General features: G+C 43.3%; 1 protein-coding gene across 4 annotated transcripts in view; it reads right to left on the bottom strand.

Annotated features, from left to right (window-relative positions):
• Positions 1 to 21778, bottom strand: part of zfhx4 (zinc finger homeobox 4) — a 95949-nt gene that overhangs the window by 46565 nt on the left and 27606 nt on the right. For all 4 annotated transcript variants that reach the window (XM_088072327.1, XM_088072325.1, XM_042510918.2 and 1 more), the window contains exons 2-5: positions 12492 to 15033; positions 11762 to 11974; positions 10922 to 11216; positions 8588 to 9129 (exon numbers count right to left, since the gene is read on the bottom strand). In XM_088072327.1, the coding sequence (XP_087928453.1) occupies positions 8588 to 9129; positions 10922 to 11216; positions 11762 to 11974; positions 12492 to 14987 (3546 nt within the window). In that variant the 5' untranslated portion in view covers positions 14988 to 15033. The remainder of the gene's footprint in view (positions 1 to 8587; positions 9130 to 10921; positions 11217 to 11761; positions 11975 to 12491; positions 15034 to 21778) is intronic.

The following is a 21778-nucleotide window of genomic DNA, read 5'->3' as shown; positions in this document are numbered from 1 at the left end:
ATGCCTTGCAGTTGACCTACAAGATGGCACACTTGATCCCTCCCTATTTTCTTTACAGAGGATTGCAGCCTCCTTCTTTTTCTCTGCTTTGCCTCTCTGTATCAAAACTCAAACATTTAAATAATGACTGCGTCTCACGCAGGTAACAATTTCTGAAACGTCACATAAAGTCAGCCAGCCAAACATTTGACAACCCAGGGATGATCTGTCTACCGCCATAACTCCATAATGATGAGCTCTGTGTTGTTCCGGCAACACAGAGGACCCTACCATTTTCTGCATGAGCCGGGGGGGTGGGGGTGAGTAAGCTGATAGCGGTGGCAGCACTGGGCAGAGTCGCCTGGCTGGTAGTGTTTGCCCAGGCCCTGGCCGTCTAAAGGAAGGATATTGTTTTCCCCTGAAAAAGCCTCAGCCGCAGTCCGCATACCAGCGTCCACTCAACATACCAATGGGCTCTTTGAAGATTACTCAAATGTTTGCCTTTGTTCCCCCACCACACTCCCCATCCGCCCCTACCCCTAGTCCTAACCTACACTCCAGCCAGAATGAGGAAAAAAGGAGAAAGGACAGAGCGAGAAAAAAACCCCAAAAAAAACTCATATCTTCAGAAAACAGTGGGAAAGCAATACCACCCTCAGCAGATTCAAAATGGCCTCTGTAGGGGATGCACAACCACTGAATGGAATAAAAATGCTCTGGCCACCAGCATAGTAAATCTAAACATAACCAATAGAAAAAGGCGGCATATTAATGGCAGACATTATGGATGAATGTTAAATGCAAGTCCTCCATCTGTCTGCCGACAACATGCTTTTAAAGAAGGTCCACTCCTGATCAGGCGCAACTAAGTCCACAATTAGAGTCGCATTTGATCATTCCAATGGGTTAATTTAACTAAATGTACCGAAAACTCAGGACCACCGCCCTCCTCCACCCCCTCCAACCAACCCACATTAATCCCGAACAAGTAAGTGGGCTTTCTATCAGGTCTATTTCAAAGCATTAGGGATTACCTCGCAGAAACTAAGCTGCTTGAACTCACAGGAGGTCAGCGGTATTGTGCTGCTGCAAGGATGGAAGACCAGTGGTGGAGACAGATAGACAGCAGGACAGGTCAGTTCCTCTTTCTCCAGCTCTACCGACAACATCCCTCAATCCTCCACCCTCCCTCTCTCTCTCTCTCTCTCTTTTCATCCTCGCCTCTCTCTCTTTCACCGTATAATCGAATATCTCCCACTACTTATCTATTCACTGAGCACCTAATGGTTAAAATCAATTACAGCTGGAATGCTGAAATGCCGAATACTGGGCCACATGCTGATAATGACAGAGAGAGTGTGAGGAGGCGAGAGAAAGCGACAGAGAGAGAGAGAGAGACTTGGGACCGTTCCAAGGGAGGCACAATTACCTCCGATCGATTGATTATTGATTTAGAAGGGTGTTGAGGAGTATTTCAGTTCAACTTTGTCCATATCAATATCCTGATAGCTTCATGAGCGGGGGAAAGCGTGATTGTTCTATCTACATACCATTCTGGAGCTGATGTAAGACTATTTTAAGAGAAGAGCACCGACTTGTCCCTAATTGACACATGAAGTATAAAGAGAATCTTCAGACAACTTTCATACAAATTAGGCATTTTTAACGTCAGGTGATTTCAAAAGTAACACTAATGAACTTACACCAAAATATTTATCTGATCTAGCTGCCATGTGATGTGTCTGAAGCAGCTCTGATCGAATCAAGGAATCAAACGTGAAGGTGATGTGCCCCGAGAGATCATATTTGAGATCATGCGTCCGCTTTGATTATTCCTTTTATTTTTTTTTAAACACCCTTGTTATCTTTGTCCCAACAGGATGATCAAGACCCAAGAGAAAAGATGGAAAAGGGAGGAGCTGAGAAGGAGGAAGACAAGTGTGTGGAAGGAGGAGGAGGGAATTTGGGTGGGGATATAGTGAGGGTGGGAGGGTTCAGATGAGCTGGGGTGACAAAAAAGACAAACTCCTGCTAGCTCCTTTGTTCCTGCATCCCAGCGATGTTCCCTTCCTTCTGGTGGTCTGGAAGACTCTGAGCCCCCCCTCCCCTCTACACACACTCCATAACCCCCCTCTCTTCCTTCTCTGCTATCGTTCCCATACCTGTCAGCCCCGATCTGCTTCACAGTCCCCTGCACATGGACAAACGGCTTGGCCCCGGCCCGGCCCAAATGACCCACAGCTCAGAGAGGAGTGGGGATGATTATGAAGAGGATCACATCTGGCTATTAATATGAGAAAACCAGCCCTGTCTTTGTCTAACATACGCAGAAACACACCTTGCTAAAGGCAGAAAAAAAAGGCTTCCACCATCACAGTCTGCAGGCCTTAACTAATTCACCGGAGGGTCGAGAAGTGGAGTGGAGAGGAGAGGGAAGCTGGATGGGGTAATTAAACATTACGTATGAGTGTCAATCAGGAGCTGGACCAAAGCTGGAAACTGCACACACACACACACACACACACACACACACACACACAGACACACACACACACACACACACACACACACACACACACACACACACACACACACACACACACACACACACACACACACTAATGCCTTGCCGACCATCTGGTTAAGGCATTGGAGGGAGAATGGGCGAAACTCTTATTAATATCTATGAGGATTATTAGGAAGAAGGGGGAGGGTGGGGAAGTCCATCCATTCAAACCTTTCTGTCAAACACACAAAGCAACAGTGTACACACACACACACACACACACACACACACACACAAACACACGCACGTGCACACACCTGCTTTTATGCTTTAATTAGCCGCCACCCTCCATCCCCCACTTCACCACCCCCGGACCTCTGAAAGATTTCCATTGTAATCTCCACGCAGGTGAAAGAGGAGACGATTTGAATAATCTACTAACCGGCGTCTCTTTGCCTCGCAGAGAGCGGGAGAGAGTGAGAAAGAGAGAGAGAGAGAGGGAGAGAGAGCAAAAGAATAACTTGTAGAACTGAAAAATGAAAAGAGAGACAGACAGACCGACAGAGACAACCTCTCTGGCAAAAACACTGAAGTGATTTCATCTGCTCAGGTTTACAGCGCTGAACCCTCGGCGGCGGGCTGCACCATCAGTCTCCATGACAGAACATGAAAATCTATATCTCGCAGTCAAGTAGCATAGTGTGAAGTGTCTGCAAACATTCCTTTTTGAAGAGAAACTCTTTAGGTCTGTCTGCAAGAGCGAGACAAGGACGCAGTGATCAAGAGCCTGTGTCTGGAACAAGCGGACACGGGCTCAAGTGGAAAAATGGTAACTTGATAAGACTACAATTGTATGTGAGTGTGTATGCGGTTACAGTATGTGTGTCTCTATGAATGTATGTAATACCATACCTCTGTATGCACATATGCATTTATGTGAGAGTGTGTGTGTGTGTGTCATAAATGGTGCCATGCATCTGAAATAGATCCAGTCTCTTTTTCTATTCCAGGGACCGGCACAATGGCTTTTTATGCAAATCTATGGGAGTCAATCTCCTGTCCATTTCCCCATCACACAAGTCCAAATGACAGTCCAATAATTTGGGCTGCATATATATAGGGCCATTTGATTTTCAAATGAGAGTGGGCAGGGTTGACCCTTGCTAATAGCCAAGGCACAGCGGTAGACTTAATATCACAGATGCATAAGCACAGCCATCTCCATCTGAGGGAGATGGAGGAGAATGAAATGTGAGAGAAGGGGGGGTTGTGGGATTGAAAGAAAAAAAAGTCCAATGCTTGATGAGAAAAAAAGTAAAAATAAAAATAAGAAAAAAAATACAAAGAGATGATGAAAATGAGAAGGGGAGACTCGTCTTTTGATGCATCTACAAATCCAGCCCCCTTTCCACTTCTTCTTCTTCTTCTTCTTTTTTTCCCTTCCATCCCTCCCTCCTCCCATCACTCCCCTCGTTTAATTCCCCCCACCCCTCGTTTCCCGACCATGGTGTTGCCAAGAGGATCATGGGTAATGAGATGGCCTATCTGCGGCTCCCCAGGGGAGAGATAGAAAGAGAGAGAGAGAATGGGAGAAAGAGAGAGTCAGAGACAAAACAAAGAGAGTGGGTGAGACAGAAGGAGTGAAAGAGTGTGAGACACCTTCTATCTATGTATGTCCCACGAACAAAGCGCCCTATCTTTGAGTCCTCGCTCCTCCCTCTCTATCATAAAAAGTTGAGCATTTTATGATTCTGAGTTCAAAGCAGAGCGTAAAGAAAGAGAAGAAAAGGAAGAAAAAATAATGAAAAGAAACACAGTGATATGGAAATGTGCAGTGGACCCCGGACATCCATTTCCGCTTGAATTATGACGGAAATCTGGACAGACAGACAGGAGTGGGCTAGTTGCGGTAGCTGAGGACAGTTTAAGATTTATTCAAACAACCATCTGAGAAACAGGTGCCACGGCCTACGAAGCACAGAATGTGTGTGTGTGTGTACGTGTGTGTGTGGTCCTTGACCATGCCACATTGACCATGAACATTCTCAACTCCTAATGAACCAGGGGCAAGCTCAGCCCTGATCTAAACCTCAAAGCTCTGTGGACACACACACACACAAACACACATGCTCACTACAAACTAAACCCCCTACTTAGTCCGGCAGTACTTGTGAATGGCACTGACAGATTTACTCCTGTCTCCATGTGTATTAAGGCCAGTGTTTGTTATTAAAAATCATAACGAAGCCATACATCATCATATTCAACGCTAAGGCAAACACGAGGCCAGGCCAGCTATGGACACGCTATGCTACGGCAGCGTTAAATGCAGAGCTTACCTCACAGGCTGCTCGAATACAAACGCTACGTTAAAACATCTTCCATTTTGTCATGGATAAAGATTTGCACTGTACAGCTGTGATAATACTGCAGTGCGGTTCTATCACACTTTGAATTTCCAACTAAATTCTGTATCACTGGAGATAATGTGGAAAAACACCCTGTGCGGTATAATTCTCATTAAAAATCAGATTTCCTCTCCAATAAGCAGCGAGGCATTCACCTACACTTTTCCCATATAAGGCCTATAACTTCCTGCGCCACCTGCTGTGCCCTGGACACCAGATGACTTGATGTCCATGTGCTGCTAATGTCATTTCCCTCTTGCAGTTTCAAAGTCTGGAAAAAAAAAACACTTTCAAACTCTCAATTCCCCTTAGAAGTACTCCATTGCTGCTACAAAGCAGCCATAAAATCTCCTGAATATGCTTTTTGTTTGTATCTTCAAATGGTTTCCCATGCCATAAAGATATTCTGTGTTTCCAAAAAACCAGATGGTAAAGTCGTCAACACTCGGATCTTTTATGCGCCCGGCCAAGCTACCTCCATCCCCATGTGCTTTTCACCTCTGCCAATACATAAAAGGAGAGGTGTTTTTCTGGTCAAATAAAGAAATGATTTTTTTCCCTCTGCCTTTTGCTCCGCTGCTCTACGCTCTCTCCCCGTCTTTCTGCTTTACTACCACATGTCCAAGGGTAAAATAGTGGGATTTCTGCCAGAGGCATTAAAAGCGTCATCTGTGGAACAGATTTGTTGAGGCCTGTGGGGTAGGTGGGTGGGTAGATGAGGTACTGGGGTGTATGGGTGCACAGAGGGGGCACTGGGATGACCCCCACTTGCCTTGGCTAAACGGGTGTTTGTGTGTGCCTAAAAGGATACTCCCTTGCTTTACATAAGTTTCTTGGAAAGCAACATAAGAACTAAATAAGGAAAATGTTCATGCAAGCCTCTTTTGTTTTATTTCTGCACTGTTGATTGTGCTTCTCGGGTTTGTACATTTAATCGCAACTGATATAAATAGCTTTCTTTGCATGATTACATAGCTGCCAGTGTTCAGTGCAGCCTAGGTAACCTGCTATCTGGGTATTGCCTCATTTTAAATCAACTTACCCAGCTGCCAAAAGTGGCTCAACACTCTAAAAATCAGGCTAACATGCATACATGCAACACCTATGCTAAAGTCTTCCTCAGAAAGTAAGGAGATCCTGATTAGTGTGGGTTAATCAAGCTGATCCTATAGGTTAGCTGTATGTAGGCCACTGTGCAGGCAGCACTTTTGTTAAGAATGTATTTAAAATATTTGAATGGAATTAGCGAACAATCCCTGAGGATAGACATCTCCAACTTAACCCATGTCTAATTCAGCCTTTGCCAGACTGTTGGCAAATCCTGTGTCAATGTGTACATCCTGTTTAAGTCAACTACAACTGTTTTAAATAACCCTGAGAATGCCAAAGTGCTTAATCCACTCAAGCCTTGGAACTGTGCGTAAGAATCGGACACAGATTTCTACATAAATGCCATTCCTTTACAGTGCAATGCAGGATCTCCCTCAACAAAAATGATTCAAATTCCTTTCATAGAAGTAATGGTACACATATTATTCTTTGTTGTAAGTCATTCTGTCTCATCTGAGTTTCCTGTTTCAACTTTTTGTAAAATGCCTGAAATTTTAAAGCCATCATATTTTTGAAAATATTATTATTTTCTTTTTTATTATGATACAAAAGTGAGTAGGTAAGTAATAGAATTCTTGTTGTATATTTGACATTCGTGTTGTATATTTGACTTAAAAACAAACATCAATATCACCTTATTTTTATGTCCTTACTACTGTTGTCTCTACATTTAAGACACAACATACACACACACACACACACACAAACACCTCCCACTGCCAAATGTTGCGTACAGTAGTAAAGAAATCCTCATTAATGTAATGCACTTGATCCTGTCCTGTAGGTCAAGGCCTCGGAAATGTAACAGCATCCTATTAAGCTGAAGGAGACGTCTGACAAAACTAAATCACCTTAAATATACTGCAGAGGAGAAAGATGCCAAATATTGGTCGTGTTGGAATTTCTTTGCAGGAACTGTTTATTGCTCACAGAGTAAAGAGCTTAATTAGTTAAGTAAATGACTTCTGTCTGAGTTCACTGCTCTGACGGGCAACTAGTGTGGTAACCCCTCCGACAAGTCACGGCCAAATAATCCCGAATGATCATGTAAACAAGAAAGTGTATGTTTCTGGAAAGAATCTATTAAATAAAATGGACTTACACATTATGTATACGTGGATCAAAAAATATGAGGTCAAATTTTTTTCTTGCTTTTGTAATTAAAAATACAAACATTACAAAAAATAAACATTTTTTGCAATATATGTTTCTTTAAAAGGACAGTTCACCTAAAATCAAAAATACATATTTGTTTCCTTTACTTGCACTACTGTTTATCAATCTAGATTGTTTTGGTTGTGAGTTGCTGAGTGGTAAAGATATATGTTTATAATGGAGCTATATCACACTCAGCTTGTAGTGCTTGTTGTTTTGAGCAGATGTAGGAGCTATTTTTTTCCACCAAACTACGCCCAACAACTGTATCACTGTGCAGAAGGAAACATGTGTCTACTCACAGATGAGTCACATGCTCATGACAGCTGGAGATTTAAACATTAATGGCATCCTTCTCAGCTGAGCTGTAACATTAGCTAGCTCAGTGGTGCTAGGTGAGCTAGCAGCAGATGCACGCCTCCTTCTGCGAAGTGATATGGTTGGTGAGTGTAGTACGGAAAAAGAAAATAGTTCATATGTGAAACTGCACACAAAAAGGTCAGTGGATTGTCTTGAAAAACCAGGTCATGATTTCTGTAAAGAGACACTGCTGTTGAGTTTTTTAAATGTATTTTGTGGTGCTTTGAGCACCACAAGCCAAGTGCCATCTAGCTGCATTATATTCCAAAACACACAGACATCTCTACGTCTAATATCTCCAAAACTCTGCAACGAAGACATAAACAATCTAGATTGATAAACAGCACTACAGGTAAAAGGGAAAAATATTGTTAAAAAAACCCAAAACAAGTTAAAATAATAATAATAAAAATAAATAAATAAAATTAAAAGGGAAAAATATGTAGTTAAAATTTTAGGATGAACTGCCCCTTTAAGTTCTAAACATGTGCATCACTTAGGTATCATATAAGAAGAGCACCACATTTTGAATGTGGTATACTTACCACTCTGTTATTGTTCAAAACTAAAATGGCTCTAAACTCTCATCATGAAAACAGATTCTTGAATTATTCCAGAATTATTTACAGCACGAAAAAAACAAGCTGAAAAGACAGCTGAAGATAATCAAAACTCTGAAACATCTGAAGCTCGCTGACAGTACGTGACTTGTGTGTAATTAACAGTGACAGTAGTGCCAGCTGGTCATAAGCAGGACATATACCCATATCCGATGAAAATCATCCTGTGTGCTCTGACAGTGACCTTTTCTATCTCGGTCATTCCATTCTCATGGGAACTTTATATCCATGTGACACAGCAGTTAAGAGGATGGGGCAAATTCTTTATAAACGCAAACATGTGTGCTTTATCTCAGTTCTGATCTTGAAATAAGTGGTGTTCCCCTAAGATACCAGTAGGAATACTACTAAAGTTGTATTGTGCTGTATGCTTTACAATGTAATGTCAGTGTCTTGCAAAAACAAAAGAAAAAAGTAAAAAAAAAAAAAAAAAAAAAAAGTGTTCTTACCTTGTAGAGGCGGATGGCAGCCTCATGCCTCTGGTTGGTGGCATGTAGTCTCAGTTTATCCACACTGTTGCTGTAGTAGTCACAGGCGTTGCACTTGAGGTGCACAGGGTTGCCAATGGCCACACACTTTAATCTCCACTGGTTGGCCTTGCCTCCCTCCTTGATGTGGGCCACCAGCTGGTGCTTCTGCATGTGCTTGTCCGTCTTGCAGTGCAGCTGAAAGTTGGCCTTAAGCTGCGTGTTGTAGCTGCAAAGCTTGCACTGGTAGACGTCGCCAACCACGCAGCGCCACTCCTCTTCGGGCAAAGAGCGCTCTGCGTTGACGTGGGCGTTGAGGGCCTCCAGGCTGTCCGTGGAGTAGCAGTTGCACACAGCACACTGGTACAGGCGCAGTGAGGGGTCGTTGATAGGTGGCGACAGGGAGGAGAGGGAGGGGTCTGATGAGGACATGCCACCCATTCCACCCGAGGACACCAGAGATAGGTCGTCTGCCATTAGTTGACCACTGGCTAGACGCAACTCCGCTGAGAGGTCACTATTCACTGTGGAGGAAATGAGTGAGAACGCAGGTTAGACAGCAAAGAGAGAGAAACTCATTAGGATTACATACATAAAAGCATGTAAGGATGTCAGGTGGAAGGCAGGCAGTTAGCACAGAAGGAAGAATGGTATATAAAAACAAAGAGGTATGGCAGAAAAACACAGCTTGGGTGAAAATGAAAGACTGGCATGCATCGGGAGGGATAAAGGATAGAGAGAAAGAGAAAAGGCTCTTTTAATGAAATTAAGTGTGGAGAGAAAAGTGAGTCCTCCATGCAGGCCTCTCTCACACAAAAGGATTTGATAAAATAAAGCCTCACAGAGGACTAGGGCTCCTTAGTCTTGTCTATAAAAAACCCTAATAGGATTGAATCAGGATCAATTACAATCATCCTTTTCAACTTGCTAACTCGCTCATCAGGTAGCTTTAATTACTGCTCTCAGCAATGGTGGCACAACGGTTTTAGGGCTGCAGGCTTTTCTCACATCCACGCACAGATTTGAAAAGCTGATCAATGCATTGTACAAGTTTTCTCTTTCTTCTGCCCGCCCACCCTGGGACAAAAAAAAGAAAAAAAAAATCTGCCATTCATAGAAATGTAATTAACTCTTGCGTTTGATCCCTTCATTGTGTCTCTATGCATGTTACCAAAGCTAATCACGTCATTTTTCAGATCACAACATGGAGCAAAGAGGATTTAACAATTACACATCATCTGAATCTTTATATATATATATATGTATATATATATATATATATATTTTCTAACAGTTTTAGTGTAATTTCCCCCAATAAGTGGATGACTAAATGTGTGTTTGTGTGTCAGTGTGTTGGGTTTTTTAACAAAAGCATGCTTCCACCTAAAAGATGACACAAAATGTGAGCAGATATTTAGAATGTTTAACTAAATTTTGCCTATGCATACAAGCATGTCCATCTATTCATTCTGCATCTGGGTGTGTATTTCTGTGTGATTATTTGAATATCTAAATATCCTGCCACCATTTAAACCAATGTACAGCTGTGCTCACTATGGGGAGCTGTGTGTTATCAGTGTAATTCACTGAGAGTACATCTGCTGGCTGGGCTGTGACCTCCACACTAGAGGAGGGAGTGGGTGTGTAACACTGCAGGGTCATTGTTAAATCTCTCTCACTCCTACGGGAATCCGCTTCCTGCTGTGTGAGTGTGTGAGTGTGTGTGTGTGTGTGTGTGTGTGTGTGTGTGTGTGTGTGTGTGTGTGTGTGTGTGTGTGTGTGTGTGCGTGTACATATGTGTGAGTTCTCTCCAGGGTGAGTGAAGGTGGGGTGGGGTGTGTATGGGGGGGATTAAGCTGACTTAAGAAAATTACAAATGAAAGATTAAGAATAATTCTCATGTGGCGTCTCATAATCATTTTTTAATCAGCGAGAGGGGTCAAAGAAAGGAGACAATGACAGAGGGACAATATGAGAGCGGAGATAAGAGGGGAAGAGAAAGAGAAGAGGGCGCGGCAAAGGGGGGCAAGGTAAAAAGGATGGGAGCAGAAAAAGAGAAGGTGAGAGGGCAGAAAGAAAAATGAAGAGCAACAAAGGAGAGACACAGAGATAAAAAACAATACCCAGATGGCATCAGATATATGAGACAAAACACATAAAACTGACCAAGTGAAAGATGAGCCAAAGAAACCGATAAAAACAAGCTTGAGGGGAAATAAATTAAAAAGGAAAATACTGCGTTGCACCCTCAGCAGAAACGCCTTTTTTACGTTTTAATTGACAAATGGGTAAAACCTCAATTCTAGTATCGCTCACCTAGACCAGATCCAAGAGCAGCCGCAGTTGCAGGATCTAGCTGGAACGGGTTGATCATCATCTGAGCGTCTGGACCACTGCTGCCAGCCGGGTTCTCCAGTTTTACACCTGCCAGGCCCATGTTTTGAGCCAGGTAGTACTGGTAAAGCTCTGCCTCAGCCGGGGCCAGGCCCAGATGGAGGCTGTGTTGGATCTGCTTCATGTTCTGCTGCAGCAGCATCATGTTGTGCATGTGTTTCTCGCTGGTCATATGGATTCGCAAGTTCCGTGCCACATTGGTCTCATAGTCACACACCTGTGGGAGGCAAGGCGAGATGAATGAAATTCTTTAGGGCATCTGATTCTGCTAATTTCCTTATCATGATCAAAGCACTGTTTTACACTTCAAATAACATCAATTCAATTCAAAGAGGCTTTATTATCATTACCATTATTTATACATTTATTATTATTATTAATTGTTATTATTATTATTATGCTTTATCGAATTTATTTTCATTTTATTTATTTATTTATTTAATTAAATTAGTGAGCATTGGGCACAACAACTGAAGCAACAACAAAATCTTAATGTCCTATCCACAGTTTACTATTAGACACAAGTATTTTAGTAATGTGGCAATGAAAATTAATTTCTTATGGTTTCTATAATACTTGGAAAAAACACGAGAATCTATGAGAAATTCTGTTTTATAATGACCAGAGGTCAGATGATGTGGCCAAGAAAAATAATAGACATAGTGACGCAGAGGGAAATAACTGGCTCATTGTTTAGACATTGAAACAAGAAAATTGGTATGCAGCTACCACAGAGCTACAATGACACTGTTGTTTCATTACCTCACAGCGCCAAGTGGGCTTCTGTTTGGGCTTGGATGGCGAGGGTGCACCGCAGCCTCCACCAAGGCTGGCACTGGGCACAGGGTTGGCATGGTTGTGGTTGTATTGTGCCTCGGTGCCACCGTTCTGGAGTGTTTGTACGTTGTTCAAATGCTTGTCCGACTGCATGTGAATGCTTAGGTTGCCTTTGGTGGTGGTTGAGTAGTTGCATACCTAAAGGGGAAGAATTTAAACAGTGATGCATAATATACACTATATGCATTAATAACAAAAACTACTTGATGTCTGATGAATGATTTTGTATTGGAATTCTGATTTTCTTCAGTCAGTATTTAGAGATAATTACTTTAACCTTTATGGCTTTGATAGGTGTTGTTGAACAAAAAGAGAAAGAAAAACACATTTAACTCCTTCCTCCCCTCTGACTCTGATTTTTCAACTGAATACAGATGTCCTTCTTGTAGGTTGCTATAATTGGTCAGATGCCTGTTTTTCAAAATTGGCTTCAAACCCAAACAGCATTATCTAGTGAGATATACTTTTTCCATTAGCATGTGTCTACCAAACACAATGATTAGTTTTGTTTAAATCAAGAATAAAAGTTGGCCTATAAAATGCAGCCCAATAGTAGTTTTATAAATAAAATTATCAGAGCATCTGAATTTCCAAAGTAATAAAAAGACAAGAAAAACCACAGAGTCCATAAAGATGAGAAATTAGATGGACAGACCTCACAGCGGAAAGGCTTGTATCCACAGGTATAGCTTTCGCCTCTGGCTAAACGAGGATGAGGCTGTCCTGTGCGGCAGTACACACATGATCCACCAGACTCTGGATGTTTCTCCTTCATGTGGGCGTCCAGCGTCTGCTGGTACTTGTAGTGCCAGTTACACTTGGGACACTTCAGTGTCTTACAGGAGTTACGAGAATGCATCATCGTCATATGCCCTCCCAGAGACCGTGAAGATCCTAAGACTGTGTCACACTTAGGGCACTCCACCCCACTGCCTGGGGACCCTTCACCTGGACCAGGGGTACCAGGTGTACCTGGAGTACCAGGTGTACTGGGATTTCCGGTGTGTTGATGCAGAGGTCCAGGACTCTCATCATCTCTGCGCAACATCATCATGTCCAGGGGGTGGGAGGATGGCGACAACCCATCCCGTCCAGCCAGGGCTTCACTGGTTGAGTCGTTGCTGCTCTCCCGCTCTCTGGCAGCTGCCAGGGCAGTGGACAGACGGCTCTTCTCCATCTCCAGCTTCTCACACACAGGCAGGGAGGAAGAGGAGGTGGATTCAGGGCCTTTGCTGTCACTATTAAACTTTAGCACACTGTTGGAAAGGGGGGAAATACTTTGGTTTAAGAGAGGGAAATCTTTGCTACTGGTGCTGTCCGCCCGCTGGCCTGTCATTGCCATGGTCATGGCCTGTTCCTCCTCCTCATCTGCCTCCATTTCTACTCCACCACCATTGGAGTAAGCATCCTCATCCTGCTCTGGACTTTCTCCTCCAACTGCACCGGGCTCCCGCTTGACATGCGGGTACTGGCTCAGGTCCGGCCCATTGGGTTGCAAAGTGCATGTGTCCCTAACGTGGCCCTTGCAGTCACTATCAGAGTTCCGACCTTCCAGGTTGCCACCAGTGGCAGCAGCAGCAGAACTCCCGCTGGGGGTTCTGTGGGCACCAGCCCCTCCCCCGAGGTTTGGGTTGGTCTCAGCCTTTGGCATGGTTTGGGTTCTGGGGGTTTGGTCATTGGAGGAGCTGCTGGCACTGCCCTTCAGGAAGGCAAAACCTGCCTGAAGGGAATCGGCACTCTCCCCACTACTGTGGAAAGCGTTCCACAAGCCGCGGAGCCCCGTGTCTGGCCCTAGGAAGTTGGCAGGGGTGGGAAAGTGGGGTAGCACAGAGTTGGGGGGGTTTTTTGGTTCCAGAAAGCTTATAAGAGGTTCTTTGTCCTTGCCGATGCCCTGGATGATAGCAGAGACATGCTTGTTGCTCAGCAGCTTCTGCTCCTGATCATTCAGGGTCATACGGTGGTCATGGACAGCATGTGTCACGAAGGAACGGCTGTAGCCAAAAGACAGCTTGCACAGGAAACACATCAGCACAGGCTTCCGCCGCCCATCGGCTACGCAGCCCTCAAACTTGGACAAGTCCACATTGTTGGGGACATCTTTGGACACACAGGAGTTTTTGGCTGCACCATCCGCCTTCAGATAGTCTTTGTCATTCTTGTGGCGGAGGTCATAGACACGGAAACTGTGCAACACAGGACCAGCGCCCGCCAGCCCTCCAGCTGAGGTATTTGGGAAGGAGGGGTGGTCGACCGCTAGGGAGTTATTCCCCAGGGATGAGGCGATGTGGAAGGTGTTGATGATCTGGGGGTAGAAGGACATGGGTGCAGCGGGCTGCTCCAACCGTTCCCCCCCTGGGCTCAGGCCGCTCTGGCCACTGCTGACCTGGGCATTGGGGAAGGTCTGGGGGGACAGCAGGCCCCTGAATTGGAGAGGCCCAGAGAGCCCCCCCTGGTTGCCACGCTGCTCTTTGGCGTCCTCCAGGATGAAGGCAGAGCCATCGGGCTGGTAGATGATCTCGCCACTCAGGTTCTCCACATCACTATCCTCTTCCATCTCCATCTCGCTGTTCATTTCCCCCACTTCCGCAACACCCACCTCACGCTCTCCCTCATCTTCACTCTCCTCCCCTACCATCTCTTCAACCTCCTCACCCTCCTCGTGACCTCCAGTGGTAGGCAGACGGGCGTTGGGGCAGTGATGCTCCATGTATTTTTGTAAACTGGAGAAGGAACTAGAACATTCGTTGCAAGGGATCTCCTTTGCCGGTGCCACGGGAGACGTGGCAGGGGCAGAACAGTCCGAACCCAAAGCTGCTCCTCCTCCTCCTCCTGGTAAAGTCCCGGTAACACTCCCTTTGTTACCGGTAGTAAAGCTTTCTCTCCGACTCTGTTCGGTTACAGGGTCGGTGGTTGCACTGACAGTGGTGGGGGTAGCAGTGGACCTCAGTGGGCTCACAGCGGGCTCTCCAAGGCCATTCTCTGGCTCTCCAATGGCAGCAGGCGACGAGTGGCTGTTGTTGGCGTTGTTGCTGTTGGCGACACTGGTCTCCATGGCGACGATGGAGTTGTCCTCAGCAGCAGCGTCCAGCCTCTGGCCACCATGTTCTTGCTGCCGTGATGACACCATAGGGGGAGAGTCACAAGTTGCCATGACGACCACTACATAGGGATCTCATCTCATCCAGCCTAACAGGGACCTGAGGTAGGAAAGACAGAAATTAAAAAGGATTTAGGATTGAGCAAATGATCTTTCGCAGCAGATAATGTTGGCAAATTCTAAACCACTGTTGACTTTATTCTAGTCTATTCCAACTTACTCTCACCCCACATTCAACACTGTATAAACTGTATTGTTTTAAGCTCCATTTGGATGAGATAGACTTCACTAGAAGAGGTTGGTGATTTTAATATTGCATGTGCTAATTAGTTATATATTCACACCCAGAGTTACTGAATTGTATCTTAGATGCAACAAAACAACATTACAGTTATCTACCCCTGTATAGCCTACCACCAGAAACAGTGTTAAGGAGCTAGCACAGTGACAACTTTTGGAGAGCTGAGAAATCTAATATTAACTGCTCCCGCTTGCATCTTTGTCTTATAACTGGTAGACTGAGATTGCTTGCCACAACCACAGAAAAAAAAATCCATCCTTGAACAAAAGTTTCGTCTCTTATTGACCCCAGGGACCAGAGCTTGGAAACAGGGGAAATTAGGTATAAATGAATGAAGCAGCTCCCACGACAGCCGGCAGTAGGGAAGTTTATAGGAATAACCCAATTGTCTAGTAAATAGACTCTTTGATCGACATACCACTGTGCAACGCTGGAAGCAGGAAGCAGTTTTGCCTCTGTTGTGTCCTGTGTGTGCTAATCCTGTGTTAAAAGATTATGATGTCAGGCTAGTCCCAGCTAGCTTTCGATACCCTAAAGTTGTGAACAAATTAACTAACCCACAGAGGTATCAAACTAAATTAGTTTATCAACTACCTTATATGCAGAACAGTTAGTGTCTTCCTTTAGGAGGAAGTGCGGATTGGAGTTAGAATAGTCTTCAATCACTGGCTAAATCAGTCTTGGCATGTTCTCACCAGTCAGGAGTTGCTAACTAGGCTGCACCTATTAACCTTTTAATGCCCTGAAGGTATGACTTAGATTCTGTGTGGACCAGGAAATTATGAAACTGTATTTTGTCATGCAGCTGAGGAAACAGTGTCTATCAAATGGGGGTACCCCTAGGGGTACTTCAGAGAGCTGTAAATTTAATGTTAATTTAAAAAACATTACAAGTGCATAATTCCTAAAATAATTATCTAACTTATATCATACAATTACATACACATTTTAAATGTAGCATTTGAATATTTTGCAAGTATTGACAGACTGAGTTTTGAGGAAACATAGATTGCAATTTAATACCTATTTTAATCTGAAAATTATGTCCCCCCCAGAAATCTTTGTCAACATGTTTTTTGTGTTTTTTGTTTTAATCTTAAAAGATAAAGTTTTCAGTCTGTCCATCTCTCAGCAAATCATTTTTATTGCAGCAAATCTTGTGGCCTGAACAAGCAAATTTATCAGTCAAGTAAGCTCTTTTCAGTTTAATTTGTATTTCCAATATTAATAATTTAAATAATAAAATATTGATACTTGCCATCTGTGTATCAATGTGATATGGCCACACAAAATATGGCAATACTAGGCTGTATCTACTTTTATACCCTGCCCTACTGATAAGACCGTGCCGTCTTATACCTGTTTATATAGGCATATTTTTTCTACCAAAAATGTCACGGGGTACTTGCTAAAAAATGTTTCAAAGCGGGTATATTACTGAAAAAAAAGTTTGAGAGCCACTGAGCTAAAACACCGGCTACACAATTTCTAGACGAGAATGCAGATGCAAGGCTAAATCAGGAAATCAAAGATTATTTATATTTCTACATTAAAAATATTTCAATTGTGTTTTCGCATAAGGACGCTAAAAGAAACAGAGAGAGAGAGAGAGAGAGAGCATGAGCTTCATAAGGAATGATGTTTGGAATACCAGTGAGATGTTATCAATCCTGGGCGGCTGCCCATCTCTCAACCCCTCACTACTTCAATCTCGGCTTTTCACAACAAGCCACAAATGCAAACGCAAAGGCGCACACAAACACATGCAGACAAAAAAAGCACAAAAAAGCCTCCTTATCCCACAAACACACACAGCACCCCACAGTCATTTCATTTTGTAATCATAGGCATAATTTCCCATCACCTAAAAAGAACAAGAAGAAAACAACTGAGACAAAGCCATAAGGGGAGGAAAAGAAAAACAGACTAAAAGCTTGAGAACTGAAGCTTCATCACAACTTAAAAGAAACAGCTTTCTTGCTCAGCTAAATGCAACAAATGAAGTAGTTGTGCATGCCAGTGTTTTTTTTTCACTTGATACAGTACCAGCGCCTTTCAGATGCTTGCGTGTAAATGAGCTGGCATTAAAAGAAAGCTTTAAAGAGCCATGTTAACCTTTAACCCAATCCACCTGCTGCTTAATTCTGCCTCTCTTTTTCTACACTCTCTCTCTCTCACAACAAAGCTACAAAGCAATTAGAGGATTAATCTGCAACAATCCAGGGCTAAACAAAGCCAGTGGGAGGGACAGTAAAAGCGTGAGGAATGAAATCAAACATGTGTGTGAGTGTGTTTGTGGGTGCATGTGTGTGTGCACGCGCTATAATCAGGTCTAATCTGACATATCCCAGAGATGATTCCATGGGGACTAGTGATAGATTAAAAGAGAGAAATTATGTTTTCTCTCTCTGTGTCTCACTCAGTTTCTGTGTCTCTATTCGTGAGATTAAAGAAAAACTCGCAAGGAGTGGAAAATGAATTTCAGTGCTTATCTGTTCAGCATGGATGTGGCAAAAAGCAGGAGGTAGACACGTAACATGTACATGAAGTCCTAAGCATAGGTATGTAGTCAGGAAGGGTAAGCAAACATTTTACTCACATTTTAAAAGGCATCTTAATGGGGTGCAAAATTTCTGCCAAAAGTGCCTTTGATTAAAAAATGTGTAGCATATAAAGATTTCTATGACCAGTACCTATTCTTACTGTCTAGATGCAGTAAACTCTAACTGTTAGATAAGGAAGATTCAAACAAACATTAAACTTTATCTGATATTTGTTTTAACCCCAGTGATTTTTAGCCCAAGGCACAGATCCTAAAGATAACAACTATGGTTTTCTATACACAAACAACACAAACACACGTCGAAATGTTAACTCGCACTTCTAATTGAAAAGAAATTAGCAGCAATTAGGTCTGCATTCTAAACAAGCAAGGAGTTGAAACAGGCCAAATATGTGTCACACCACAAGAATGCATGGCATTAACACACACACACACACACACAAACACACACATTGCTCCTGTTTCACCATAAATTTCACAATTTTAGATATAGCTCTACGGACTGTATGACAGAAGAAGAAAGCAAAATGAATAAGGCTGCAGAGAAAAAATATATAAAATAAAAGCTTTTCTACATCCACTAAAATTACGGCTCATTCATTTTAAATCATCCGTTACGCTCACCTACCGCCAAAACAACATACCAGGCTTCTCCTATACACATATTTCATTTTTCCACACAGTGTCCCTCTCACCAAGGTTTGTCTTTAATGTGATTGAGGGTAAAGCTGTTCAGAAGCAGTGGGTTTGAGAGCTAATGCGACACATACGACAGGATTTACTACTTGTCAGTGGTGTCATTTCGCTGCTTATTTCATTGGGGAGCAACCCCTTTGAATTGTAGCTCGGACATAAAACACTGCGGTTTATGAATTATGCATCTCCTAACACTTTAAGTATGGAATTATGTCTTATGGATAAGCCAATGTGTTAAGCACTTGCCACTGACACATCACCCCTAATGCTAACAGGTTAGCAGCTGTTTACATGTCTGCTGCCTGCCAACAATAACATAACTGTCCATTATTTTGTTATCTCTGGGTCTAATTGAGCCTGTTAATATTGCTGTTAACAGAACACTGATAAACAAAGTAACGCTATGTGACTAATGCTAAAGTTGGCCTCTAAATAACTGATCCTTGTGAGTGGACTCCAAGTGGAGCTTTTTATTTTGCTTTCAGACAACCAGATGCCAGATCTTAACTAAAACACTAAAGTCTTAACTTAGCCCATCCTCTTCTATGAAAGAGAAATGTGTAGTGCATTGCAGCCTGGTAGGCGTTTGAAGTCATTCTGATCCATTCAGCATGAGTTCATTTAGCAAAGTTGGACAGAGAAGTAATTAGATGTCTGGTCTTGCTATCAAGTGAATATAATATTTTCCTCTTCTACCTTTCTGAGCTCAAAGTTTGGACACTGAAGTCTTTAGACTTGCACAGATCAATATAATAAGTTGTAATCAGCTCTATAAAAGCTGATTAGCTGACATTTTGAAGAATAAATAGATGGAAAGGTTTTTTTTCTCCGTTCCCCAAGCTTTGCACCTTTCACGGCAGCAGTGCCCACTTCTGCTTCTTTTAAGGCAGATCATGTTACTGCTAGCTAAGAAAACCTTCCTCTCCCTCTCCCCCACTGGCTTCCTTCGCTCCGCTGACCAACCAGACTACTTTCATTTGAAAGCGAGCGATAGATAGACAGATACATAGAGAGTGAGGGAGAGAGAGAGAAACTAACAATGAAGCCCAGGTTTTTCCACACTGCAGAAACAGTTCCCGTCTTTTAACAGAAGAACAAAAGAGATGGCCCGAGCAGCTCCTACCTCTGTTTTTTAATTAAGCATGTCGCCTTGCTTTCACATCACATGCACACGGACACAGGCTCCCACACAGACACACACACACAGACACACACACACAGACACACACACACACACACACACACACACACAAACAGACGCACACATACACTAAGGTAATTAAAGTGGCAGATCAGATCCTGTGAGAGGCAAATAATAGCCCAGGAATGCCTGGTTTGGACACTGCTAGTTCTGATGGGAGAAAGGGGCTAAGAGACTCTTTGGCCTATTGTTTTTCTCCCCCCTCCCTCGTCTCTCCTCTATCCCTCCATCTGCTTTTCAGTAGCTCCCCGAGAGACAGAGACGCAGTGTAAAGCAGGGGATTTCTCCACGTTTTTCATTTTTATCCCAACTTTTCTCCTCTCTCTTTCTCTCACTCTGGTTTTTCTTAAAGCGCTTCCGGTTTAGTTGGATCCTATATCTTACAAATGCTACCAAAGAAAATATCCATACACTTGGATATCAGGACATTATATTTTGTGAAAATGTACAGATTCTCAAAAACCCTGTATCAGTTTTTAATTAATAGTTTACAAGGACTGACTCTTCCACTCCAATGTAACAACATACTGCAGGCATAAGCACAAAAAAACACAAGCCTATAAAACAACAGAGTCACCAAGGAAGCACCGCTGGATTATACTGTATCGCAATATATTGAATCGTAACCCCTGTATCATGATATGCATCATATCCCCAGGTTCTTACCTGTACACAGCCCTAATGGCGATTATAAGCTTGCTCAGTTGTAATGAATGTGCTGATAATATATGAAGTGTCAAAACAACAAATCCATGGTGCAGACCTGAGGCACTGATGTCCTGGTGATGTCAGGGTCCTGCTTTTGTCCTCCTGTCACACTATCACACATTAGCCAGAGTTTCAGCCTGTTAAATGCCAAACCTGTAATTGCAGTGTCGCCACGCTGCCGTCTTTGTTTACACAGGGATCTGTTAGGTTCAAATTCTTCATTACTAACTGTCCCATATCTTAATGCAAGGGCAGGCAGTGCTGTTAATACTGCTGCGAATATTTAGAAGATGTGTAAACAGTGGAATTAGGCAGATCTGTGCTTTGGGGATGTGGTCATCTGACTTCCAAAATGCTTGTCAAACTGTTTGGATACATATGTGAGCACAGCTAATAACTGGCGAAATTAAATCCAGACTGGATCTTTAAGGTGACCCGTGAAAGCTTGTAAAGTCAAACAACAAAGTCAGAAGACAGCGTGAGACTACAGCTATGTGTCCATTGTAGGTCTCCTAGAAGGTCATCCCTCTCTCGGCATGTGGCCCCTCAGTCTAACACCAAATCTTCTATCAAAATGTCACCAAGCGTTAGCCAAAGACAAAGGCGAAGAGCGCTGTGAAAGCCCCTGCATCCATCTCCCACTGTCAGTGCCATGAATAGGCCTACTCTGGTCTAATTAGACCTGTTTATTTGTTGCCATGCAGAAACGGAGGGATGAAAAACGAAGTGGATGAAGGAGGAGGGGAATTATCTCCTTCCTCACAATGCGAGGGGAGCTTCGGCTGCCATCAAAGAGCGCTGATGCATGCACACACAAACACATATGCACACATGCACACAATCACAGAAGAGGGCCTAATGCTCTCTGTTTAAAGTCTTAAAAGGAAGGACAGAGGGAGAAAATTGCAAAAGGATGAGAGGGGGAGGGCTTTGCGTGACCAAGTTTTTTTTGTCTTCTTTACTTCTAAATCTCACAAAGGGTTTTCATGCAAGCCTTGTTTGTTGCCTGGAGGTGTAATATTAGACCCTGGATGCAGTCGATCCAGTCCCCCCCCACCCCGACACACACCCTTTTCCGTCCTCCTGTCCTCTTCCCTGTGTCTCCCTTGTGAGCAAAGGCCTTCATTACCAAAAGACACCTTATCATTATTGCAAGGCGCGGCCCAGACACCTAAAGCAAGCCCCACTCCATTTAGCACAGGAATCTTGTTCGACAAATTACCTACTCCGCAAAAAAATGCCTTTTAGCAAATGAAAATCAAAATTACGCCTACATGAGCAATGATCTGGGGTTGTAGTAGGAGGCGAAAGAATGGAGAGAGGTTCAGAGGAAGGGGGGACAAGGGTAATAAGGAAATGTAGAGGACGGAAGTGGC

Source organism: Plectropomus leopardus, chromosome 21 (genome assembly GCF_026936395.1).
Source record: "Plectropomus leopardus strain MGB_pleo_1.0 chromosome 21, ASM2693639v1, whole genome shotgun sequence".
In the NCBI taxonomy this organism is placed as follows: Eukaryota; Metazoa; Chordata; class Actinopteri; order Perciformes; family Serranidae; genus Plectropomus; species Plectropomus leopardus.
This window is presented reverse-complemented; position numbering and strand designations above follow the sequence as displayed.